The sequence below is a fragment of the Bombus flavifrons genome, chromosome 12, assembly GCF_040668555.2.
Source record: "Bombus flavifrons isolate JBK064 chromosome 12, iyBomFlav1_principal, whole genome shotgun sequence".
NCBI classification, from domain to species: domain Eukaryota; kingdom Metazoa; phylum Arthropoda; class Insecta; order Hymenoptera; family Apidae; genus Bombus; species Bombus flavifrons.
The window spans coordinates 1,195,698-1,220,499 of NC_138453.1; the positions used below are offsets into that span (position 1 = coordinate 1,195,698).

A 24,802-nucleotide genomic window follows, 5' to 3' on the forward strand; every position below is an offset into this window, starting at 1 on the left:
GAAGCAAATGGAATTTTGAAATACGAAAATAATAAAAAGAAACTGGATTAATATAATATCAAATTGTTATGCAGGAAAACAATTTATTATTTAATATAATTTACGCAACTTAACTCTGTTATTCAAGTTAATTCAGTAAATTAATATAAAATATGTAAATTATTTATTTATTGCTGTGTTCTATTATATTAAGAGCAAATTCATTATGGTTCTTCCCATATTTTATATTTTTATTATGATTAATAAAATATTTGCAGTTGTATGTTTATATGATATTTTCGTTTCATTTTTACCTATGAAACACATAGAAAAGGTTTGTATAAAGACTTGCATAGTTATCTAAATTGAAAGTGTGAGGTATTATATTAAAGCCTGTCTTGTTGTTACTTCTAATAATATTTATCTTAAAATATGAAACTTACTAATTTATATAAGTTATTTCCATACATACTATATCATGCATCATATTACAAGTACTAATATACATTTTGAGGATTTAAATTTGGAACATTCTTACTCATCTGTTAAAGCTTAATGTCAAAGTAAGCTAGCCAACAACATTTTACTAAAAAATTGAACAAAAAGTTAATCGGTAAGTAACAGAATTATGCTTTTAAAACATTATATAGTTTAGTAATTTTGATTACTTCCGCTGTAAATAAACTGATTCAAATGTCTATTTATTTAAATATTTAATGTGGTCGCATATTAAATTAATCTAAATGTTCGACTATCGCTAAATTATGTACTTGCAGTGGATTCTCCTCTCTGGCCGAGAGTAGCCTTCTCTAGGCTCTTGCCATACTATGACGAGTCTGTGTCTTGATGCGAATTTTGAGCCAAACCTGAATATCACGAGTCAGACTCGTGGTCTAATTTCATGTTACATGAATATCACGAGTCTCACTCGTGGTCTTAATCTCGGGCCAAGCATGTGTCTCGAATAGCGTCTTTTTCCTAAACACTGGCGCGGCTATCTCGTACTCAGTCGCACGATATCAGTCGCATGTTTCAAGTTCCGACATTCTGTCTCTGCTGTTTCGGCTCCTTTCCCGACCATTCGGGCGCATCGCTTGGACCTGGATTCTTCCGAGTTAAATGGTATGACAAGGGACAACCACACGGTGTTTCATCGCCTTCTGAAATTCTCGAGGTATTTACGCCTCTAAATCCTAGTCCCTATACCCAACTCTTTTCCTACCAAGGTTGCCCCATTACCATTTTACAGCCACATCGCTTGCGTTACGTTGCGTTGCGATGCGTTACATGAGTGACACAGCGTAGGTTGTAGGTCGTAGGTTGTAGATTAATCACAGTCTGTAACTCACAGTTACACGCACACTCAAATGTATTTCAGTGATGAGATTTGCACAACACTTTCTTTTAACGAACTAAATAATAAATCATTTAATATAGGTTAAATTCTTTCAATAAAATTATTTAAAAATTAAATTAATAAAATAAATTTCAATAAAAGGATATTTATTCATATAATTATTGTATATATTGTAAACAATTTCATTTATTCATAAGTTATTAGTATGGGTAATTGCACAAATATTTTACGTTTCTAAAATTTTATAGATATAAAATATAGAATACATAGAAAAAAATACAAAATAATAATGAAATATATAATATGAACGAAGTACAGAAAATGAATAAAATGCAAAATCAAATAAAATATAAGGCCAGTTTAACAGACGCTATTATCACTATTATCCGTTTCATGGAGTTTAAGAACATGAACGTGTTCCTGTGGTATTGGTTCCTTTCTGTACATACTATTCTTGAAAAGTTGTAGCAGTTCGTTAGTTACTGAGTTAGTTATAACAACATGCATCAGTATTTCTGAAATCTAATCGGATTTTGCTTAATGGAGTAACTATTTCTGGCTTTAATTTATTCCGACCTCTCGTTTGTATTTCGTTCACTGAAAAGAAAAAAATCTTCCTATATTTGTATCAGAATCGGGCATAGACAAACATAAAATTGTCAATTTGGAAATGTTACTTCTTTGTTTCCCCCACTGGAATCTTTTAGTTTGTTAATTTTATTCCAAAATTATGAAATATTAAATTTCAGATCATTTTGTTTTTCAGTTTGTGGAAATTGGAATGCTTAACAAGTACCATTCATGCAAACACTCATGTTTATTAACTTTTTCTTGAAATTTATCGATATACGATATCGGTATACGAAATACGCTGTTCCTATGAAAAAGTATACAACGATAAAACTGGTAAAAATGTAAGTACACGCTTCGAAGAACATGAGAGGTGCTCTGGACGGGGCTACATACATTCGGCCATAGCAGAGCATCAAAAGAATACCAAACGCAAGATCTTATTTCATCTCGAAAACTAGAGGACATTTTTTGCGAAAATACAGGGAATCCATAGAAATATTAAAAAACCCAGATATGCACATACCATAAACAGTTGACAGAGATGCAGACTTTTAACGCTATTTCGCTTAGAGCACCTTATTCCTAATCTTTTAATTATTCATCTGAACAATTTCAAATTCTCGTTATTGGATTACTGATGCGCAACACGAGCTGTTTTGTAGGATTATGAGGGAGGATATACAATGTATGAAGAATATATACGCATGACCGCACATCAATGTCAGTACCTTTTTAGACCCCCGATGGAGCCTGTAATGTTGTCAAAACGTCAAGAAGCAGTACCTCCAGGAAAAGTATTCAATTTGAAAGCTTGAAACAACGCCAAGGAATCGGATTCTGGAAGCCTCAATATGACCTAGTTCAAAGTACGTATGGAGTTTCCAACAGAATATACGAAACGTATTGGTAAAAAATAATTTTCAAGAATTTTTCGCATTAATCGTCAGTCATTGTATCAATGCCAATGTTGTCTCAAATCCTTCGATGTTTGGATTGCCTTGTAAATAAAAAGAGAAAGTTAGCTAACACCATTGCTGTATATAATTAACTAGAGCCGAGAGCGTAACAATAAGAAGGAAGGAGATCTAGCGAATGAAAGTTTTAAAAGATTGTTTTCTTACTGTGGATATATATACATAATGCAATAAATAACGGTAATCTGTTCCTTTTGCTAATGCATGACTCTTTCTTAACATAGATATTGTTTCTCAATAAAATTTTTTGGTATAATCGGGAGAGTACTTCTTTTCTAAAACCTGTGATAATCAATGATACCAATTTGTAGATCAATGTACCAATGTGTAGATATAAAAAGATTATTATCTCACGAAAAATTATTTTTTCTACTCTTGGTATTAATTTCCTTCAGCGCTCACATTCTGGTTTATTTGAGATATTTATTTGAAAAATTTCAAATAAGAATATTATTTATTTACAGTTCTCAATTTTTTGTTGTAAATTATTGAAAATGTGTGACATATTAATCGAATTCTTTTATTTATAAGTTAATACATGTTATTATAGTAACGTGCTACTGTGATTAAAGGATTACAATATAAACGGTTTTAATGTAAAGGATCCAATGTATAGAGGGCTCAGAAACCAATCAGTGTAAATCACAAAATATTTTAACGGAGATCATTAATTGTTTAGAGAATGGACTGTAAAGAAATGTTGAAAGTAACTGCTAACACTTGAAGAATAATTTATATTTACATTTATTACATTCAATACATGCAGAAACTGGTTACACAAAAGGTTGCTATTAGTATTTTAGGATTAAAAAGAATATGGTTTTATTTTTAAATATTGACTTATGTCACGTGTTTACCGAAAATTTGGCAAATCAATCTATGTACTCGTCTGAATCATCATTTTTCGTGATTTGATTGATTTGATTTGATGGTGATTCTGTTTGATGTTGTCAGATTTCCATAATCTGGTAATATGGACGTATGAATTTCATAAAATCCAAAGTGTGTTTTCTTTTAATTTTTTTTACGATTATTAAAGCTTTTTTTACAAAAATTAGGTCTTGATGTATTTTTGTAGTATCTTAGTCATTTTATATTCAATTAGTTTACCTTACGTTCATGAGACTTAGTTTTTCTATGAAAACAGTAATTTTCCAGATTTTTAGTCGAGAAAAACTCTTCCTTCTTTCTTCGTTTTAGCAACAGTAGCGAATGGTGTCGAAACTGGTATTTTTAATTGTTGTAAGATTTTGGTAATTTTCGCTATAGAATCACGTAATAATGAGCGGATTTATTTTGCCATGCAAGTCTCTATAGCGCAATAAATCGAGCATAAATCGGATGCGTCACTTGAAAATGCATGGAACTTCAAGAACTAGAGATCGTCGGTAGAAATTAAGCTTTTCTTCGTTTCGTATCTTGTAATTATTGATCCAATTTAGTTTATTATAGATTCAAGTACTGCACTCATGCGTATAAAATTCTGAAATTGCTGGATATCTTCAATTTGAAGCTTTTTGGAATTTGAACTTGTTTTTGTTTTGAACTTGTTATTTGAACTTTATAAGTGATACACATTCTCCTAATTCTTCCTTGCGATTAATTCAAATTCTGATACAGTAACTTCCCTTGTGCGTTAGTTTTGCTTTTCTTTATAACAGTTTGACCAGTAATAAGGGCACTTATTTTTTGATCATTCATGATTACATAGTACTTCATCTGCATTTCAATGTAAACTGCAAAGAATCTCATGTGACTCGCATAAACAAATCTCAAATGGACATGATTCTGCGAATTTTTATTGACCACCTGAGAGTAAAACTTATCGAACTTACTTTCAAATGGGCACTTAGTACAGCCAAAGAGAAAATTTCCTCTCTGGCACAACCTTGTGCTGATTGTTTACTTGTATCGTAGACGCGGTACAGAATAGACATGACATGCAATGCTTTTTTGTGTCCCACGTTTTGAGTGTTACCCACTTACCACTTCTATGTTCACACGTAACGTTATCGCTTCAAAATCTGCTATTTCTCCCGATCTGGCCGAAATTTTACAAATAGCTTCATTTTACGTTGAAACAATGTTCGCTAGAAAGATTTTTGCCGATTCAAAAGTCAGGATCCAAAATTTTGTGAAAAATGATTTACTATTTTAGCGCTGCTCTCTGTAATTTTGAAAACTTCCATGCTTTGATCTGCTTGAAATTCTGAAAATAGGCATCTTTTAGAACCAAGACAGCAAAAACAATGTTTACGAGAAGGATTTTTGGTGGCTTAAAGGTTACGACTCAAAATATTGCGAAAAACGTTTTACTATTGTAATGTCACTTCCTGTGTTACCGACATAGCGTACAATAAGATTACAGTACTGGTTAAAACAACAGAAAACAAAGCCTTCGTAAACACTTTATAAGATACTTCTAAAGAACTGTTTAAGTTACTGACATGCAAAATGTTTATGCTATATTTCATTCGTGTTTCCTATTTTCTATCTTTTATGTGCATTCACTTAGAACTGTACCTTCAAAGATTATATGTAATACGCGTTGTTTATATTTATCATACACTTTTTGAATTTGTTATTTAAGTCTGTTGGTTAAAACCATTAGTTGAGTCTTTATTTAACTATTTCTTTCATACTTTTATATTATATTTTACTTTATCGATAAAACTATGAAATATAAAAATATTATAAACTAGTCAACATAAAATTGAATTCGCTTAAAGGATTTGTCATGTGATTTAGAGACTATTCAATATTATTTATTCAACAAATATATACAGGGTGGTTGGTAACTGTCGGTACAAGCGGAAAGGGGGTGATCCTACGCGAAAAAGAAGTCGAAAATATAGAATAAAAATTTTTCGTTTGAGGCTTTGTTTTCGAGAAAATGGACTTTGAATTTTCGCTCGGTACGCGTGCACTTTATCACGTCTCGTTATAGCGGATCTCACCGTAGATTGTTGTCTCGATGGAAAAATTAAAAAAAAATTAAAAAAAGACTTTTCACCCTTATCACCCCCTTTCCGCTTGTACCACCAGCTACCAGCCACCCTATATATATACATAGGTCACTCAAGGATTAAAATGTATCATATAAACTTATTTTCCCTTGCTAAGAAATTAAGTGATCACAAGACGACAATTGAATGACTTAGGATATTCAATAAATTCCAAGAAAAAAATGGTGTGTAAAACAGAAGAAACAAGTGATTTGTGTTGAGGAAAAAGAAGGTTTAGGCCCTTTTCGATGTCGCAAATGTGAGAAATATGATCATATTGCAGTAGTATTCAATACATTGTTGTTATTATTATCTAGTTTATATTATATCACATTGTGTATTTTATGTGAAAATAGATTGCTAACTGGTTAATAATAACGTACGCTTTTGCACGTCGGTTTCCTTTGAACAAATGAACCGTGATCGATAGCTAAACAATTTCTTCTGAAACAATTATGGACAGGTTTCATTTTGTAGAAAAGTTTGTACTATACAACAGCAATCTTTGTTATAGTTTCTTTCGGTTTCTTCATTTTTTATTTCACGTGTATGTATATAAATATCGTAATATAAAGTGATCAGTAATTTGTATAGAAAGTGTACGTAGTTAATGCTAGATAGCGTTTGACCACGTTTAATAACACCTCAAGAATAATTAATGCGTGTGCGATTTTTTTATGGACACCCGCGCACGGGACGATTACGGTGCGTAGATAAGATTTGTATAAACATTGTTTATATGTGCTATTATTCACTAATTGTTTATGAAGGCAAAAGATCAGAGGAAACATTAATCCTCTGTACTCAAAAATTCCATGACGGTTTAATCTGCGATTTTTCTCTTCATCTGCAGGATGGTTTACGTCTTCAAATCTTCAAATGACTAATCTTCTCTACGACTTATACGAGGTAAGCTGCTGCCCGTGTAACGTTCGATTTGAGGATCCCTGTGCATGCTGCTGCTTAGGCTGACCTATTTTCGTTCGTGTAAGAAGGATCAATCGCGCACAGGGATATTTCGGCTAATATTTAATTGTCAATAACTAAAAAACGAAGCGAAAAGCGCATTGTATTTTAGCTTGATGGATCACCTCTTCAATCTTTTTACACCTGTAGCCGAATGTGTAGCCCTCAATTGGGAAATACGTCGTCGGTCGTCTTGAAATAATCGTAGAAACTGATCGATGCAAAATTGAACGAATTTGCGGGAAGAATCATGAATTCTTGATATGATATGTATGATATATATGATTGATATATACCTACATATACTGAAAAATATCACCAATATTAGATATCGTATTTCATAGAGTTTAGTTTAGATCTCATTATACCGGCCGCCGTGGCGTACAGTTAAGATTCAGTCTGCTAGAGTATTATCATCTAAAGTCACTACCTAAGTCTGAACCTTGATGACACATTTATGGTTCCGGCTATCGACTCATACAATACTCTTGAAAATGCGTCAGCCTTGACACGTGCATTTTCTCTCTAGAGGAGTCAACAGTAACATGCGTACGCAGCTATATCAGTTTTTTATTGATTTACGCGTAAAAGGTATTCAATTAATATGTAATATGATTAAATTATAAACAATTATATGGTTTATTAATAGTGAATAATATAGATGCAATTTTTATTATATTCGTGCAACTTCCATATCCCGTTATATTTCAGTCACGAATTCTTTCTATTAATATCGTCATTAAACTTGCATCAACAAATTGGATATGTTTACGAATTTTAATTACCTGCAAATGTAAGAAATATATATAATCGAAAGTAACTATATGATCTATTTTGCTATTGCCACGATAGTCGACGAATATAAAATGATACGACTCGCTCGCCGTTTCGAAAAGGACTGGTGAATCCCTATGAAGGACACGGTCTCCTTGCCATCCTCCGTGATCTCGTCCCTTTGATCCTCCGCGTAGGCACGATCATATAAACAGATCTCGACACTCGCTAGGGAAAATCGTCGGAAAATTGAGTTGTAAAAAATTAACATGGAAGACAAGAAAGTTCTCGTTCTTACGAAGTCGACAGGGATAGAGTGCCTTTGTCTCTGTATCAGACATTCATAGCATCTCACGCATGCGAAGAACAAGAACCTTCTTTTCTTTCATATTGATTTTTTGCAACTAGTTTCGACTCAGTTTTCAGACGATTTCCCCTATGCTTCGGTATATGAGTGTCGAGACCTGTTTATATAATCTTGCACGTGGATGCCTTTACATGGCATAATACACGTCCATTCCAGGCATCCTCGGTAAGGCGTGTGGGGAGATACGGAGACAGCCGTTTGATAACATTGACATTGATTCTAAGATACATTTTCTTACACAAACATTTTCTATTCCTATAACACATGTTGATATATATTACTAAAAACTATATTTTCGAACAAACACTCGATAGAGAAAGGAAGAAGAATATTTAAAATATTCTTTTTCTACTATCCTCATCCACTTCTTCCAATACGTTTTTTTTAACTTTAGAGAATCTTTGTAATTACGCAATGTGGTCAGTAAAGTCAGTGTTTGCTACGTTATATTATTTTCAATATTCTTTAAAGCACGTGGCTCTTATTAAATTTAATTACAATATCTTTTTTTTGTACATTCTTGTTTTAACATCCGTTATCAGTAGTAGAGTCGCAGGCTCCGTCAGAGGATACGGCCTCCCCTGGAAATAAAAAATAGTAACTATTTCTGTATATTGTACTCTATTTTATTTTATTAATCGTATTTTGTTTGAACACAAACTTTTATTATGCACGGCAGGCATTGTTCCGTTTTTTTTAAATACTGCAAATAAGGCTAGCTAGAGGAAGGTATTCCTGAGATGATACATACATCACATATATATATATACGCGCGCGCGCGCGCGTGTGTGTGTGTGTTTGTGTAATATATGTATATAACATATGGTATATATTACGTGTAAATTTTCTTAAAGATTTGCATCATCTATGAGGTTGTAAAATAATTAAAAAAACATCGCGCATTCTATTTGAAAAAGTTAAATTTACACTGAAGCTTTAGAAAATGTGAAACTTAGATGAAATTCATTTTAGACATTCGACGCAGTGTATTCAGTAAAATATCTTTCTCCCGAGACACTCTGTTATAGTTTCAAAACTAGAAACATTATTTATGCTAAAGTATATATATGTACATACAATGACTTTTATATCACTCCTAGAATCATCACTAATTTAATAGTACATAGAGGCGATAAAAGTAAAAAATTTTCGAGATGCTTAATTACAATGTTCGATGCATATGATTAGCCATAATTCATCGAAAACTACTTTTTAAAAATTTTCATCTATAATTATTTATTTTATTTCGGATATTAATTTTAACCGATAAACAATTCAATTTCTATTGATTTACGCTTTAGAAATGATTTAGATAGTCGTGACTGTACATATGATGCAATAGGCTGAAATTTAAATACTACTAAGCGCATAATCTCAAATTGTTACATTATTGTTATCGCAATATTCTTGCTCTAAATTTTTCTCAAAAAGTGAAATCTTTATCTGTATGTAATTACATTATAAAATATATATAATTATATATATATATATATATATATATATATATATATATATATGTGTGTGTGTGTGTGTGTTTAATATTAAAAATTAACGTTGTAATTATGTCTTAAAAAGATATATATTAGATACAAAAAGCAGATATTAACGTCGCTAATATTGCTATAATACTTATTTTGTACCGAGACAATTATTTAAATTATAGATATAATATAAATAAAATACAACTGATAAAGGGGAAACACTATTTGATGTAACTTTCATGTATGTAACTGTAATAATAGACATAAATTTTATCTATCCAAGTGATAGAAATTTATAATTAATTAATATTTTAATAGTGCTGGTGATTATTCTGATTTTCCTTGCAAAAAGGGACAAGGAAGGAGTGGTTAAAGGGGTGCGTAAAACGGTAATAAATGGTATCGTTACACACATGCATAAGATAGCATGTATGTAAAGATCGTTGTTACAAACTACGTGGAACATCTTTAGAGATCCATCACTTGTTGAGTGGGGATGAGGTGAGAGTATAAAAGGTGAATTCCTTATTTCCTTAGGATCATAAACGATTGGATGTAATAGTACTCATCTTCTTCATTCAAAAGTGTTTCCTTTATCAAGATGAAAATAATTGTAAGTAATTTTTTACGTTCTTTTTTTTTAATTTTTACGTTTGCACTCGTTCACGTTCTGTATAACTCTAAACCAATATAATACAGCTGAAATATTTTTATTAATAATGTTCTTTTTTAAATGGTGTTCGTACAACATAATTTGTCTTGTCAATATATATGTTGTCGTTAAGATTAAACGAAATTGTAGTGCTAAAATTCTTATTATCGATGATCGATGTTCGGTGATCAACCAATACGAATCCTTCGTTAGTTGAATCACCAGATATTTAAACTGTTATTGATCTTCCGAGTTACGGTCACGTACTTTTTAAATTGACGAAAATGTCGATTGATATTATCAGAAATCGGCACTTAACTAACGAAAGGATAATTGCGCCTACTATTAAATCAAATAATAATTTATATTAGAAACGTGAATCACTAGGAGCAAAAAGCAAATGCATTTTGAGTCGTCGGGTCGTTTCTCTTCCAGAAAGTTATTATATTTATAGTATGCATTTTGCATGCGAAAGTAACGTATATATTATTTTTGAAAATTCGAATTACAAGTAGGATGATCTTTAATCTGTGTTACGACACGAGCAACTGTGAAGAATACCAAGCAAACGAAATCGACGACGAGTCCGCAAACCCGTCGTAGGTCAGGAGTTAAATGACCCGCATTGGCATCTTACTTTCACTCATCTCACTAACACTACGTGGATGGTGACGATCACGGACTTCCATTTTTATCAATGCTTCGTCTGTCGATAGACAATATGACATTTGTTAAATATAAGAGTGCTAAATATAGTTACGTTGACTAGGTTGACTAACTAAAGATTCTCTTTGTTAGGTAATAGCGATAGTTGTGGGATTAGCAGCAGCGCAAGATTCAAATTACAATGCTCGTAACAATTACCACGAGGATAGATCGAATCCTCCGACTGACGAAAGGAGAGGTCCATTGACGACCACGCCTATTCCAATTTTACATTGGAATAAACAGCAAGAGCACGATGGAACTTATAAAGCTAGGTATCGCAATTGTTAATTACCTTCTTGTGTCGATGAGTTAATATGTTGTTCGTTTATTGCATACAACTCCAGTCATATGCATTTAAGTCTGCAGTTTAAAATAGAAAATACTTATACATATGTGTGTGTTCGACATAGAAGAATCTCTTTCAATTATAGTTTTAGTTATAGTTTTTGTTGATGTATAGTATAGTTATAGTTTTTGTTGATGTTTAATGTATTTTAATAGTAATAAAACGTTGCGTCATCATGGCGTTTAGTAACGCACAAATACAATGAAATTTACATAATTTAGATTTATTAAATTATTACTTTCTTGCATTACTTTTATTATTTTACGTTTTATGATTATTTCTTTTATTTACGATTATACTTGAAATACTTCACGAAACTTATAAATCAATAAAACGTTGAAAGTTAGATAAATAATAGAAATGATAAAGTATTGTATGACACCTTTTTACGCAGTACATTTTATTTATATTTTATTATACTGAATATTATGCTTAGCAAAATAGTTATACTATAGTAAAAATAATTATACTTAGCAAAGTTGTGAAATATCGTATTTGAACTTGCTTGTGCAACTTGAAGAAATATTTCATTTCTACTTTCCTGTATTCGATACTAGTTATTTAAAATTAGACAATTTCGGATTAAGTATTATACGCAATAATAATTAAATGTTTATTATTGATTAATATTTAAATAATTACAGTTCGAAGTGATATTAAATATGATATTATCTCCGTATGCATACGGAGATATGCAAGTTGGAAAAGGTTTTACTTCAATTGAGATTTTCACATTCACTCTTCATTAATTATGTAAGCATTTTTCATTCTACATTTAAAGAGATATATTATTGCATACAACATGTATGATACATGTATGATGCACTAAATACATACAACATATGTATAATAAGAATAAAGAATCGAAATTTATCACAATCTTTAAGCTTGTGTAAGTGTAAATTTTACGATAACATATTTACAACGTGATACGAAAATAATTTGAATTAATATTTGCAATTTTGAAATAAAACCGTTTAAATGACGTATAATCATCTATGTGTATAGTATAGTTTGACGATTAAATCGAGTTCAAGATATAGATTCTATGAATCAAAATTTGGTTAGTTTGTAGCACTCTCGACAAAAGTAGCAATTTTTATGTATGTATATTAGTTATTTATTTTCTTACAGTACAGTAGAATAGAGATTTAAAAATGTATTCGTAAGTGAAAGCTCTATTTCAACACAAAACAATAACGACGGGTATGCATTTTAAGAGGAGGTGTAATCCAAAAGAATGTGATTTGAAATCTGATGTGAATAAATTATTCATAGCTATGAAACGGGAAACAATATTATCGCTGAGGAGAGCGGTTACATTAAGAAAGTAGGCGAAGGCGAGGAACAAGGAGAAGCGTTGGTCCAACAAGGAAGCTTCTCATACACGAGTCCCGAAGGGAAGCTGATCACCATCCATTATACGGCCGACGAGACTGGCTTTCACGCGACCGGAGATCACATTCCCACGCCACCGCCAGTCAGCGAAGAGATTCAGAAAGGCCTCGACCTCATCTTTGCAGGCATTCGTCAGCAAGAGGTACACGTCCCACGATTTTTCCTTTTTTCACTTTCTGATTTTTTACTCCATTCGCTCTGACGCGTCTCCGTGTATTCCAATATCCGATATATCTGTATCTCTTTATCTTCATTCTTATTCGAAGAAAATATTTAACAAGAGTGCATATGTTAATTATACGAATTATTAGTTTAACAGATGAGATAATATGCGTATATTCAAGCCTATTGTATAGAAATAGATTTAGAAATACTTTCATAACGCGGGTTTATACGCTTCTCAAGTACATGAAACACGAAACAAATATCATTTGAATAAACATTAAATATCGTTACTGCATGCCAGACTATATATCCTCAATATCGTAATTTGCAAACATAAGCTTTCTTAATTAGTTTATCACGTTGAGTGTTAAATGAAATGAGAAAGTAAAAGCATGTACGTGGTATCGATTATTTCGAGAAGAATATCTCGTATAACAAAATCTTATTCTGTGTCCTCGATTTACTTTTTCATGTAGAATTACGAAATCGTAGAACTAAATCGCAGAACTTTCTTCCCAGTAATACTACCAATTACATAATATCCTATATAGCGAGTACGCGTAAGAGGATGTAATCATACATAATAATATTGAAACGTCGCGAATAAGGAAACATAACGCAAATATATTTTTTTCAATTACTAATTTAGAGTAAAGTTATATGTCTTGCAATTAATTGATATAACGAGTTGAGAGTAATAGCATTATTACTATATTCCAGGAAGCAGATGCGCGTGAAGCAGCTCAAAAGGGACAACAGCAACCCTTGAATCAGCAAATCGAGCGGCGAGATAATTATGATAGAAAATTTCGGAAATGAAGTAAATAAAAAATAAACATTGTTGAGATACGTTCTACATGTAGTATAAAAACAAACGATTAAGTCCTTAAATTAAGACTATTTTAATAAAATAAATTTAATAATATGTAAATATGTAAATGTGCTTTCCTTTGTCGTTATTAACAATCTCAAATATTAAAAAAGTAATAATTGTAGAGTAAAATAGTTGAGTAGCAAACCAATTAAAAGCTTCGTTGATCGATGATGTTTAAAGGAAGGTAATAAAAATATCTACATATAAAATAATAAATGTTCGTTTGACATTTATCTTAGATGGGGAATACTATTTCCACCTATAAAATTAATTTAACATAGATTTTATTTTTTATACTTTTTATTAAATCATACTTTGTTCTAATCTAGGTTGGAATCTGGATGGACTCTGTAAACTTCTTTTTATCATCTACATTTTGCAAGATTTCAAAGACATTTCTGACTGTCCATGTTGAAATTATTTTTTTGCTTGTTAGAACAAAGGCTATGAATCAGACATCATAACTATTATACGATAAATTTTGAAGTTGTGGTATGAGAGTTAATATCCTTCGTTAAAAGATTTTGGCTAATATTGGCTTCCATTTGAACAAAAATTACTTCTTACTGAATGATCTTTTTTCAAAAAATGTTTAAGGCAACTGTTTCTTTGGATCCTTGTTATAAATTTCGTCGAAATAGACGAATTACATTCAGCAGTATGATCATCTAACGAATTTTAAGAAAATAGACATATCAACATCCAATTCAAATTAACACTATAAACTAGCATCTCGCCCGTGGTAATAGTCTTTTGATTATTATGTTAAATAGCGAAATAAACAGTTAGATAGTTTTATAATTGAAATTGAATGATGTACCATGTTAGTCAGAGTACATTTTTATTAAATTTATTACTTTCAGAACTATTGATATATTTCAAGCTATGTATACATGTTTCTCGATATGTATTTACATTCGTGGCCATTTATTTATAATGCTACATAGGGAAGCAACTTTGAATCTTTGTATTATTGTATATCTTGCTTTTTCTCATTAGGAAAATGCTAATTTTGTAGAAATTGAACGTTTCCTGCTATTTTACCATTGCAAAATGCGTATAAAAGTAAATATTTATTGAAAATGAATTTATTTGTTTAAGAATTTCACATTACGAATTATGTAATTAATCCGTAACGGAATGTAGAAATACAAATACTTACTTACACAGGTACAAAAAAATATGCGAACGGTTATATTTGTGACATTTAACAAATGGAATATACAGGATGATCCACGAAACGTGATCAGCTCAGATTATTCTGTTGTTAGTGGATCGCTCGGAAACTCTTTTGTCTGGTAGATATAACACAGCTGAAAGAGAGTTATAAGATGATTATGTATAGTAAGATTTTGTGAAAATATTTTCTTCCAGCTAAATCAAAGAGATATTAAAGGGAAATAACAGTCCAATTTTATTTAACAGTGACTAATTTGTCGTCTATGCAACTATATTGCAACCGATAAACATCATTTTGAATATCGTCTACATTAAGATATGTTGTTTTCTACTCTTATAGAATTGTTATTAAATACATACATATATACAAGATGAACCACCTAAGAATTTAAGATGAAATATTTTCCATGCTATTAGTTATATCGAAAAATGTTTGAGATGAAAGTTGAGTGATTTTAAGAAGAAATATTTCGATGCTATTAGCTTTTCTGTAGGTGGACACGTAAACGTTATGCGGAGGTAAACTTTGTTTCTTCTGAATGGATTCATATACTTTTTAATACATTAATCGATGCAGCTTGAGATTCTCTATAAAAAATTATTAACCTACTTATATCGAAAAACTGTTAGTTTAATAAATATATTAATTTTTATTTTTTTTTTCCTGTGTTTGCATGAAAACGATAAAAAGTTTAAGTAATGAGAATCGAAAACTGTATTTGAGACTTTGTTCGAAATCAATTAAAGTACCCCCGAGGTTGGGCAAAGTTTCTTACACGAACGAATATACATCAATCCAAGCGATGGAAGGTGCAGTAATTCTTACCTACAATCAATCCAACAAAACACGTAGGACGGTTTACCTTGTATAAGAAGAAACATTAAACCTGTCCATTGATAAATCTATAAAAAAGTATTAAAACCCACTTTATGCAATTTCCAAATGGAAAAGATTAATGTCGATTCAAGAAATTTCTCACATAATAACAAAGAAATAAAGTAACAAACACAACGTATGTTATGCACACAACGTATGTTATGCACACAACGCATACAATACACAAATCATTGAATATTAAACATTACATAGTATAGTATTTACATGTACACTCACTTGCACGAAATGTATTGTGTATTTGACGGAAGTGAATAATGTATTCGACCACCGCGATTGATGATTGGTAGATGGCGCCCGTGACTCTGCGCAAGTGTCGGAAGGTCATGTTCTTTTCTTTCGTTCCTCCATAATTGATAAATGCGTCTTAGGGCCATACAGTTAGCGTTAGCGAATGAGATCGATGCGTCGTTGTCAGGTGTGTAAGTATTTCTCTTAACAAATTGAAACATAGTGCACATATGACTCTACACATGCTTCTGACGTTTATCACGCAATTTTAATTTAGATTTTGATTCACAATCCAATCTCTTCAATCTGTTTCGAATAGCCAGCTGTAGGAAATATGTAGATGCAATTAAAGAAATTCATTGAGTGCTTAGGTCTTTTAAAATACAGAAATATAATATTAACACAGGTGGACTGAACACGGTGAAATATGTAAGAAGGCACTAAAGTTATTGAGAAAATGTTTGTACAAGTGGTTCGGTACGATAGGAAGTAATGATTTGCAGACTGAGGTAATAAGTCAGAAATCAAGATAAAAGTCGAACATTATAGAAGACTCAGTCTGGAAAAGATAAAATTTGGATGCGTTTCTTATCCGTAGATATCAAGACGATTCCTTCCGATGTCAATGCCTTTTGAATTAACATTCTGGGCGGTCATTACTTTGTGAGAGCTCGTCTCTTTTGGTTTATTTCTTTAATTCGAAATACTTTTCTTATCCTCTGTAGGATGCTGGTTGGGATGTCATTGCTATTTTTAATTACATTTCACTTAATTACTTTTAATTACATTACAACACTATATTTCACACATTACACATGTCTATATCAGCGATTGCAGCATGACGTTGAATGACCGACCTTCCGACAATTTTTACATTGTACGTTATTTATATTTTTGAGGGATCTCCATGAGACAATAGAATATATACAAAATTTAATATGTTGGAGATTAGAAATATTTCCTTTTGACACTAACTGCACAATATATTATATTGGGAGAAGTCTACTTTCTCGTGCTGACCATTTTGTTGAAAAACGTTGAACAGAGGAGAATTGAACACTACCAGGTTGTACTCTTTTTAATTCTTCAAACACTACTTCAGATTCGAAATAACCATTAAAATCTTTAAGTAACATTTTAATCTTCATTTTTGATCTGGTATATTTGGTTCGCTTGCTCCGTCCTCGAATCCGGTTCATTTACGAACCTCCTGTGTTCCTATTTTGCGTTAGCTTCGTCCCTGCATTACAACCGTACATTTGTAACTGTATTTCATAAAATACTCTTGCCGGCTTCCTACGCCGCTCGAGCCTCAGCGCATATGGCACAGTAACATTTACTAATAGGAATTTGCAATATTTAAATTTAACTAGCTCTTAAATTAATACTTTTTTTATCATAACTATAATAAGTAACTCTATTTGTCATATTGTTCGTGTAATGGAAAATAATAAAAAGTTTAATGAAATGTATTATATATGTCGGAGATGACGGGACATCGGGGCCTTTCTTCTGGAATTTTTGGGATGATCCCCAATACTTTAGTCTAGACTATTTATTATAACTGTTTTTAAATGGTAAAACGTAGAAATAGTTGTTATGATTCAATCCTATTATGTTTTCCCGAGATTTGTGACGGTGGCCTTGGGCTCGAGGTGACACAACCGGTCGCCGAACGTAGCCACGGTCACGGGATGAACGTTTTTACCTAACAGAGAAGTGCCAATATTGTGGGACACACGTTGTATTAACAAACAAACCCCGATCAGGAGCAATGTCAGCTCTACGCGGGTCTGCCTTTTTTTTTTGTACGTGGAGAAATTCTCATGGACACTTCGCTGTTCTAATAATAATAATTTAGCGTTAGGGCGGGGGCATTGCCCCTAGCGCTGTCGCTCCTTCTAGTCGCGGTCCGTTGGGACGGCGATGGAGCGGCTCTAGGTCGCCCGACTGGGGAGCACGAGGCGGCTACGGGTTTTCAGGGCGTATCTATAGCCGGACGGTGACTGGTCGGCGCCTTTGGCCCCCGCCAGTTTGCCGATCCGGTGCGGAGAACCTCGGAGAAGTTGGTGGGCCCGTATCCGCCAAGACCACTCACCTCACCTTCATGTGAGTGGCACCAGGATGGATACCCTTGTTGACGACCTCGGCAATTTCTCGAATAACTAATAACAATGGAGAGAAAAACGAATCGAAGAATCGATTACGCTGCAGGGGAGGGATACCCCAGTATCGGCGCAGCCGCGGGTTGTAAAGCAGTCCCCGCTGCGTCGTCATCGAGCAACCGTGGCCGTCCGGGGGTGGGCCGCCAGGCCCCTGGACACGCTCATGCGTTTGGCGAAGAGGACTCACGAACTGAGGAGTCTCGGAGAGGGTCGGAGGAACCCGACGTTTTGACCATCGGCCCGGGACCTTCGCGGGGTGGGAAGCGGCGGCGGGGGGTTGAGATCCGACGACGAAACGTCGTCATGCTCTTCCTATTCGACCGTCGCGGGCACACTCGGCAAGCGGTCGTACCGCAGGATTGCCGAGTCCACCAACACCGGCCAACACCAGAAAACACCGCCTCCGCCGCCAACGGCCGCGGCTGTGGCGCGGGACGTCGCACACGGCGGGGTGACGCGCCCGCGGGGGATCCGGACTCCGCGCTACTTTCGGCTCCCGGTAAAAGGAAGAACAGGGGCGTGAGGTGCGGGACGGATACCGACACCGATACCGACGCCGAGGCTGCCACCGTGGCCGCCGCCGTCTCTACCATCCGCGGTGCCGGCGGCGACGACGACATGCGGAGGGACGAAGTGAGGACTGGACCGGTCGACAAACAAGCGACCGTGAAAGAAGCGGAACCGACCCACAATCAGGAAGAGGAGGACGTAGCATACCTGCGAAGGAGGGTGCGCTTTCTGGAGGGAGAGGTCAGTCGTCTCCAAGAGACGGTGGAACGACTGACCAAGGATCGCACGGAGAGGACAGCCAAAGTTGATAACAACGACGGCAAAGGACAAGAGGTGGGGATCACCTCTACGAGGAGGACAGAAGAAAATGCTCCCCGGGCCCCAACGGGAATGGTTATGGGTCCCCCTACCCCACCTCCCCCACACCCCTGGTTAGCGTCGCGCCGACTCCGCTGTCCCGACGGGTCGAGGAGTAATACACGTAATACATGTAAAACACATACTGAGGGAACGGATAGATTCGGTGGTCCAGGACCTCGAGATCCACTAGAAGATTTCAAGATCCTGTTCCTCCGCAAGTTGGAGGAATGTCGGCAAAAAATAATGCCGGGGGGGGGCAATTCCCCCGGCTACGGATGCTGGAGTCGCCGCAGGAATCGTACAAGCACGATTGCGGTCGACGGGAGACACCCCGCGGTCGACCATGGAGTCGTCAGCCGACGAGACAGGATTCACCACTGTGGTAGGAGGAAGAAGAGGAAGAGCGAGGCGAAAAAAAAGGAAGCCCACGGTGCAACCTCTCCCAACGATCCATGCGCCGACCGAAGACGCAAGAACCAAGGGACGGGTATCGTCGTCTCTTCCGTCGTCGACATTGCGAATAGGGGCCTTGGCGCCCTGGACGGCGACCGGAAGCGGCGGAACGAGGGCAAGGACTTTCGCGGAGGCGGCCGCTCGGCCTCCGGTGCGCCCACACACGGGAAGGGAATTCATGCGAGCAGCAGGCAGCGGCAATGGGCTCGGAGCTATCGGGTCAGGAAAGAAACACAACGCTAGCGGGCGGGACGCTCACAGCGAGAAAGTGCCGGGCCTTCCCCACGGTGGGCCGCGGTATCGCTCACCGTGAGGGACGGCTCGGGCTTCACGTACAGAGATGCGATGTCAGTGGTGAAGAGAGAAGTCAAGCTTTCCGAACTCGACATCACGGAGTTAAGACCGAGGAGGGCGATCACGGGGGAGCTGCTGTTCGAAATCCCAGGCCACGACGCTGGAAGCAAAGCATCGCGACTGGCCGAGCGGATGGCGACCACGCTAAAGGATTTGCCCGCCAAGGTAACCGTCCCGCGAAGGACGGCCGAACTAAGAGTGACCGGACTGGAGGACTCGGTCACCGCGGAGGAGGTGGCAGCCGCCGTTGCTGAGGCCGGGGGCTGCCACGCCGACGAGGTCAACGTGGGAGTTATACGCTCCGCTTCTCGGGGCATCGGGTCGGCATGGCTACGCTGCCCGCTGACAGCGGCCAGGAGAATCAGCAGAGGAAGAGATGCCGGCCCAGGAGGTAGGATCAACATATGTTGGTCAGCAGCGAGGGTTTCCCCTCTCCCTGCGCGCCGACTGCAATGCTTCAGGAGCATGGAGTCGGGTCACGTGCGGCGGGACTGCACATCGACGGCCGACCGGTCGGAGCGCTGCTACCGATGCGGGGCGGAAGGACATCGCGCCAGGGACTGCTCGGTGCGAGTACCCACGTGTCCGATGTGCGCGGACCTGGGACTGCCCGCGTCGCACCGTATGGAATCAGCGGCATGCAAACCGCCTGCCCGTAAGAGGAGGGCCGCACAGGAAACAAGGACTAATCCAGGCGACGGTGGAGATGCGATGACGAGGAAGGAAACAATACCGCCGTCAACTGACCCCACGAAGGACAGAAGAGAGGATGGAGAAGTCGGACACAACGACTGCGAGGGGAACGGCCCGAAGGAGGCTATGGAGACGGAGCCTTCCCCGACGTGAGCGGAAGAAGAGGAGGAGGACAAATGCTCCTGCAGGGCAATCTTAGCCGCTCCCGCCGCTCTCGGGACTTAATGTTTCAGAGCCTGACAGAGCGGCGGATTGCTCTGGCGGCGGTGGCCGAGCCGTACAGCATTCCCGACGCGTCACGAGGCGCTGGGGATCGGATCGGCTCAGTCGCCATATTCTGGACTGGGATTGCGGGAAGCCCTTCCTGCTCGGTGATTGAGCGGGGACGGGGCTTCGTGGCCGTGAAATGGGGCGACCTGGCCGTGGTGGCCGTCTACGTGTCGCCCAACATCAGCTGGACAGAATATGCCTCCTTTCTGGACGGACCCACGGCTTGCACGAGACGTTTGGGCGCCTGCCCGTCATTGGTCCTCGGGGACTTCAACGCCCACTCAACGGCGTGGGTCTCCCGCAGGACCAAATGAAGGGGGCGCGACGTACAGGAAAAGGGCGGCCGCACTCGACCTCCGGCTTATGAACCGGGGGTCGTCCAGCACGTGCGTGGCGTGGCGGGGCGAGTCCATAGTGGACCTCACATGGGCAAACCCCGCCGCATCCCGCCGCGTTTCCGGTTGGGAGGTCTCCCCGGAGGAGACCCCCTCGGACAACCTCTACATCTTAATGGAGGTGGCGGTTGGCGGCGCGATGGGCGACCGTTCGTCGGGTGCACGCGGGCCCATCAGCCCACCGGGAAGGAGAAGAAAATTCCCGCGGTGGGCGGTGACCCGCCGCGACGAGGACTTCATGGCGGCGGCCGCTATAGCCGTGGCTTGGTTGGAAGAATCCCCGTCCGACGAGGACGCGGAAGCGGGAGCAACCCGGCTGTGGCGCGACATGCACGCGATCTGTGATTCGTGTAGGCCACGGTCCGGAGCGCCGCGTCGCGCCGGCGCTGTGTACTGGTGGTCCGAGGAGATCGCTCGTCTCCGCGAGGCGTTCATCCACGCTCGGCGCTAGTACACCAGATCCCGCCGTAGACGGCGGGAGGACGAAGGCACTGTGACTCGTCTATATGAGGCCTACCGCGAAGCGCGGAGGGCCCTGCAACGAGCCATCAAGGAGGCGAAGAGGCGAGCCTGGGACGAGCTTCCCCCAGCCTCGACTCTGATCCCTGGGAGCGCCCTTACAAGATGGTATTGAACGAACTCCGTCCATGGGCGCCTCTCTTAACGGAGAGCATGGACCCTCGGTTCCTGGAGGAGGTCGTCGGCACCCTGTTCCCGGGAGCAGCGAACGAGGGAGTTGGCAGCTTTACCGAAGAGGAGGAGCAGGAGTCTCAACCGCTGGAAGAAGAACCACGGGTCACTGCGGGAAGTTGGAGCCCGGAATCGAGGGTCACCGAGGAAGAACTGGCCGGGGCCGTCGAGAGGGCTCCGGGGTCTTGGCCCCAAGACTAATGCGTCTGTTCGACGGATGCCTGTCTCGAGGTGAATTCCCCACTTCGTGGAAGGAGGGGCGGATGGTCCTGCTGCCGAAGCCGGGGCGCTCTCCGGACTCGCCTTCCGCCTTGCGGCCGGTGTGCCTTTTGCACGAGGCGGGCAAGCTGCTGGAGAGAGTGGTGGCTGCCCGCCCGTGTCCGCTCCCTTGTCGAGGGGGCCGAGCGGCGTGTTTACGTGGCGTTGGCCGTGTCGCTGGACGTGGTCAACGCCTACAACAGCATCCCCTGGGACAGGATAGGCCGGGCCCCAGAATTTCATCGGGTACCCGCGTATTTGCGGGATGTGGTCCGGGCGTTCCTCCGGGACCGGAGTATTGTCTACACCGTCTGGGGCTGCGGGGTGACCGGGAGTGCTGTACACCGCGGGGTCCCGCAAGGTTCGGTGTTGGGCCCGTTGTTGTGGAACATCGCTTACGACACGTGCTTCGGACGCCGATGCCTCCGAACTCTGCACTGGCGTGCTACGCCGACGACACGTTGGTGCTGGTCTGGGGCACGGCATGGGGTAGAACCGTCCGCCTGGCGGAGCAGGCGGTGGCCTGCATGGTCGCCGAAATCAAGGGATTGGGACTGAGGGTGTCCCCTGAGAAGTCCGAGGCAATGTGGTTTTGCCGCAAGGCCGATCACCGGACGCCTCCAGCGGGTTACCTCCTGAGGTTGGAAGGGGCTGAGATCGGGGTCGGCACCAGCATGAAGTATCTGTGCCTGACCCTCGACAGCCACTAGACCTTCGGCGCTCACTTCGAGCGCCTGACGCCGTCTGTTGAGGCGACGGCGAACGCCTTAGGACGTCTGCTGCCTCGGCTGGGCGGGCCCGACGTCGAACTGCGCCGGCTGTACGCCGACGTGTGCGATCGATGCTCCTCTACGGAGCTCCGATCTGGGCGGAGGACCTGATGACCAACCGTCGCAGTCTCCTAGTGGTCAGGAGGCTGCACAGGACGGTGGCCATCGGGGTAGTGAAGGGCTTCCGCACCATTTCGGCGGCGGCAGCGGCGGTGCTCGCCGGGTTTATCCCGTTCGAATTGCAGGCCCTGAGGTGTCATGAGATTTATCTCCACACTCGGGTTCTGTCGGGCGGGGCGGGCCCGGTGGGCGCCGACGTCAGGGTTCGGGCTCGGCGAGCTTTGCTCGACAGATGGCGCGCCAGCCTCGACACGAGGGCTGGTGCGCCGGGGATAAGGGTTCTCGGGGCCGTCCGTCCAAACTGGGACGTTTGGTTGGACGGCGGCGGCCCTCTCCTGACCTACAGGGTGACGCATGTGCTCACCAGACACGGTTGCTTCTGTGAGTATCTGCACCGAATCGGAAAGGAGGCGACCGCGCGCTGCCACCACTGCGATGCGAGTGTGGATTCGGCGCAGCACACGCTGGAATACTGTCCGGGGTGGGCGCGGCCGCGCCACGACCTCATCGTGGAAATCGTTTGGGATCGCTCGCCGCCGACGATCCTCGTGACATTGTTGGTGAGCGAAAGAAGGAGGAGGGCCGTGACCTCCTTCTGTGAGCAAGTCATGCTTCGAAAAGAGGCCGTGGAGTGGGTGATGGTGCGGTACTCTCACCCTGAGAGGACTGACCGGCAAGGGCGCGGCAGAGGTTATGGGCACGCTTCGGTGAGACGCACTAGGTCCGCCGCGCCCCCGGTGGGGTGCAAAGTTAGGCGCTGACAGCTCAGCGCCTCGCGGCCGCGAAGCAGCCTGGTAGGGGAACCGGACTGCCTGTCACGGCGGCTCCGGCGACGAGGCGCGGTGTGACGCGACCGCACATCGCTCCATTATGGGACGTATTGAGCGCGCAGGGGCTATATGAGCACGTAGATTCGTTATTGAACCTGAGAACATTATCACTAACATCTCGAGTGTTTAATCACCATGGTTATTTGTCAAACTTTGTAAGAATCAATATTTATACCAGTAAATATAATCTCTATTGTACAACAACGATAGCTAATTCGAACGAAGATTCGTTACACTCCCATAAACCTAACGCTAACCCAACATATATATGTAATTTATATAATTATATGTCGGAGAATTAAAGCCGAAGCCTTTCCTTGGAAATTTTGGGAACATCCTCTAGTACTCTAGCCTAGATTTTATCATAGTTGCAATTGTTCGAGATTTGTGATAGCGAGATTGGGTTCGAGGTTGACAATTGGTCGCCGAACGTAGCCACGGTCACGGGATGGACGTTTTGTCTAACGGAGGTCTGGAGTGGTTTGTTAGGGAAGTGATACATTTACACTGTACATGAGAGTGTGTGTGTAAGGGTCAGAGGGCGTCCAGGTCTTAGTTGAGACAAAACACTGCCGTTAGAAGATTCTGGAGAGTCGGTTGGCGACAAGCGTGCGTGCAAGACGTTCTTCAGAGTGTAATATAGATGTATAGCTGTTGTGTGTGAAATAAAGTCAGTTATTTGTATTTCCAAATCCTCTGATTTCCTTAACATGGTTGTATGAGTTTTCCGAGAAATGTGGTTGTGGCGGCATGCAGCCTCGGGAGCGGGCCTAGCCACGTGTGATGTTACCTCGGAGGTGCCGATACAATGAGACATACATTGTATTAATAATCAAACTCCAGGCAGAAACTGCCTAGCGTTTGGAACTTTCTCGATGCTTCCAACAAGTATAGAAAACAAATGCAATCGTACAGTGAGAAAAGTCTCCACGAGGCTGGCATTCGTGCGATTGCCTTGGAGAGTGACACATCGAGCATTTTCGACAATCGTATTTTTGTGCCTAAGATAA

General features: G+C 39.9%; 1 protein-coding gene across 1 annotated transcript; it reads left to right on the forward strand.

Annotated features, from left to right (window-relative positions):
- Positions 1–9,533: 9,533 nt before the first annotated feature.
- On the forward strand, positions 9,534–13,649 carry Cpr49Ah (cuticular protein 49Ah). Its single transcript, XM_069124576.1, has 4 exons — positions 9,534–10,089; positions 10,927–11,108; positions 12,461–12,722; positions 13,466–13,649. Exons 1-4 carry the CDS (start codon positions 10,078–10,080, stop codon positions 13,562–13,564), a joined length of 555 nt encoding a protein of 184 aa, XP_068980677.1. The 5' UTR covers positions 9,534–10,077; the 3' UTR covers positions 13,565–13,649.
- The last annotated feature ends 11,153 nt before the right edge of the window (positions 13,650–24,802 follow it).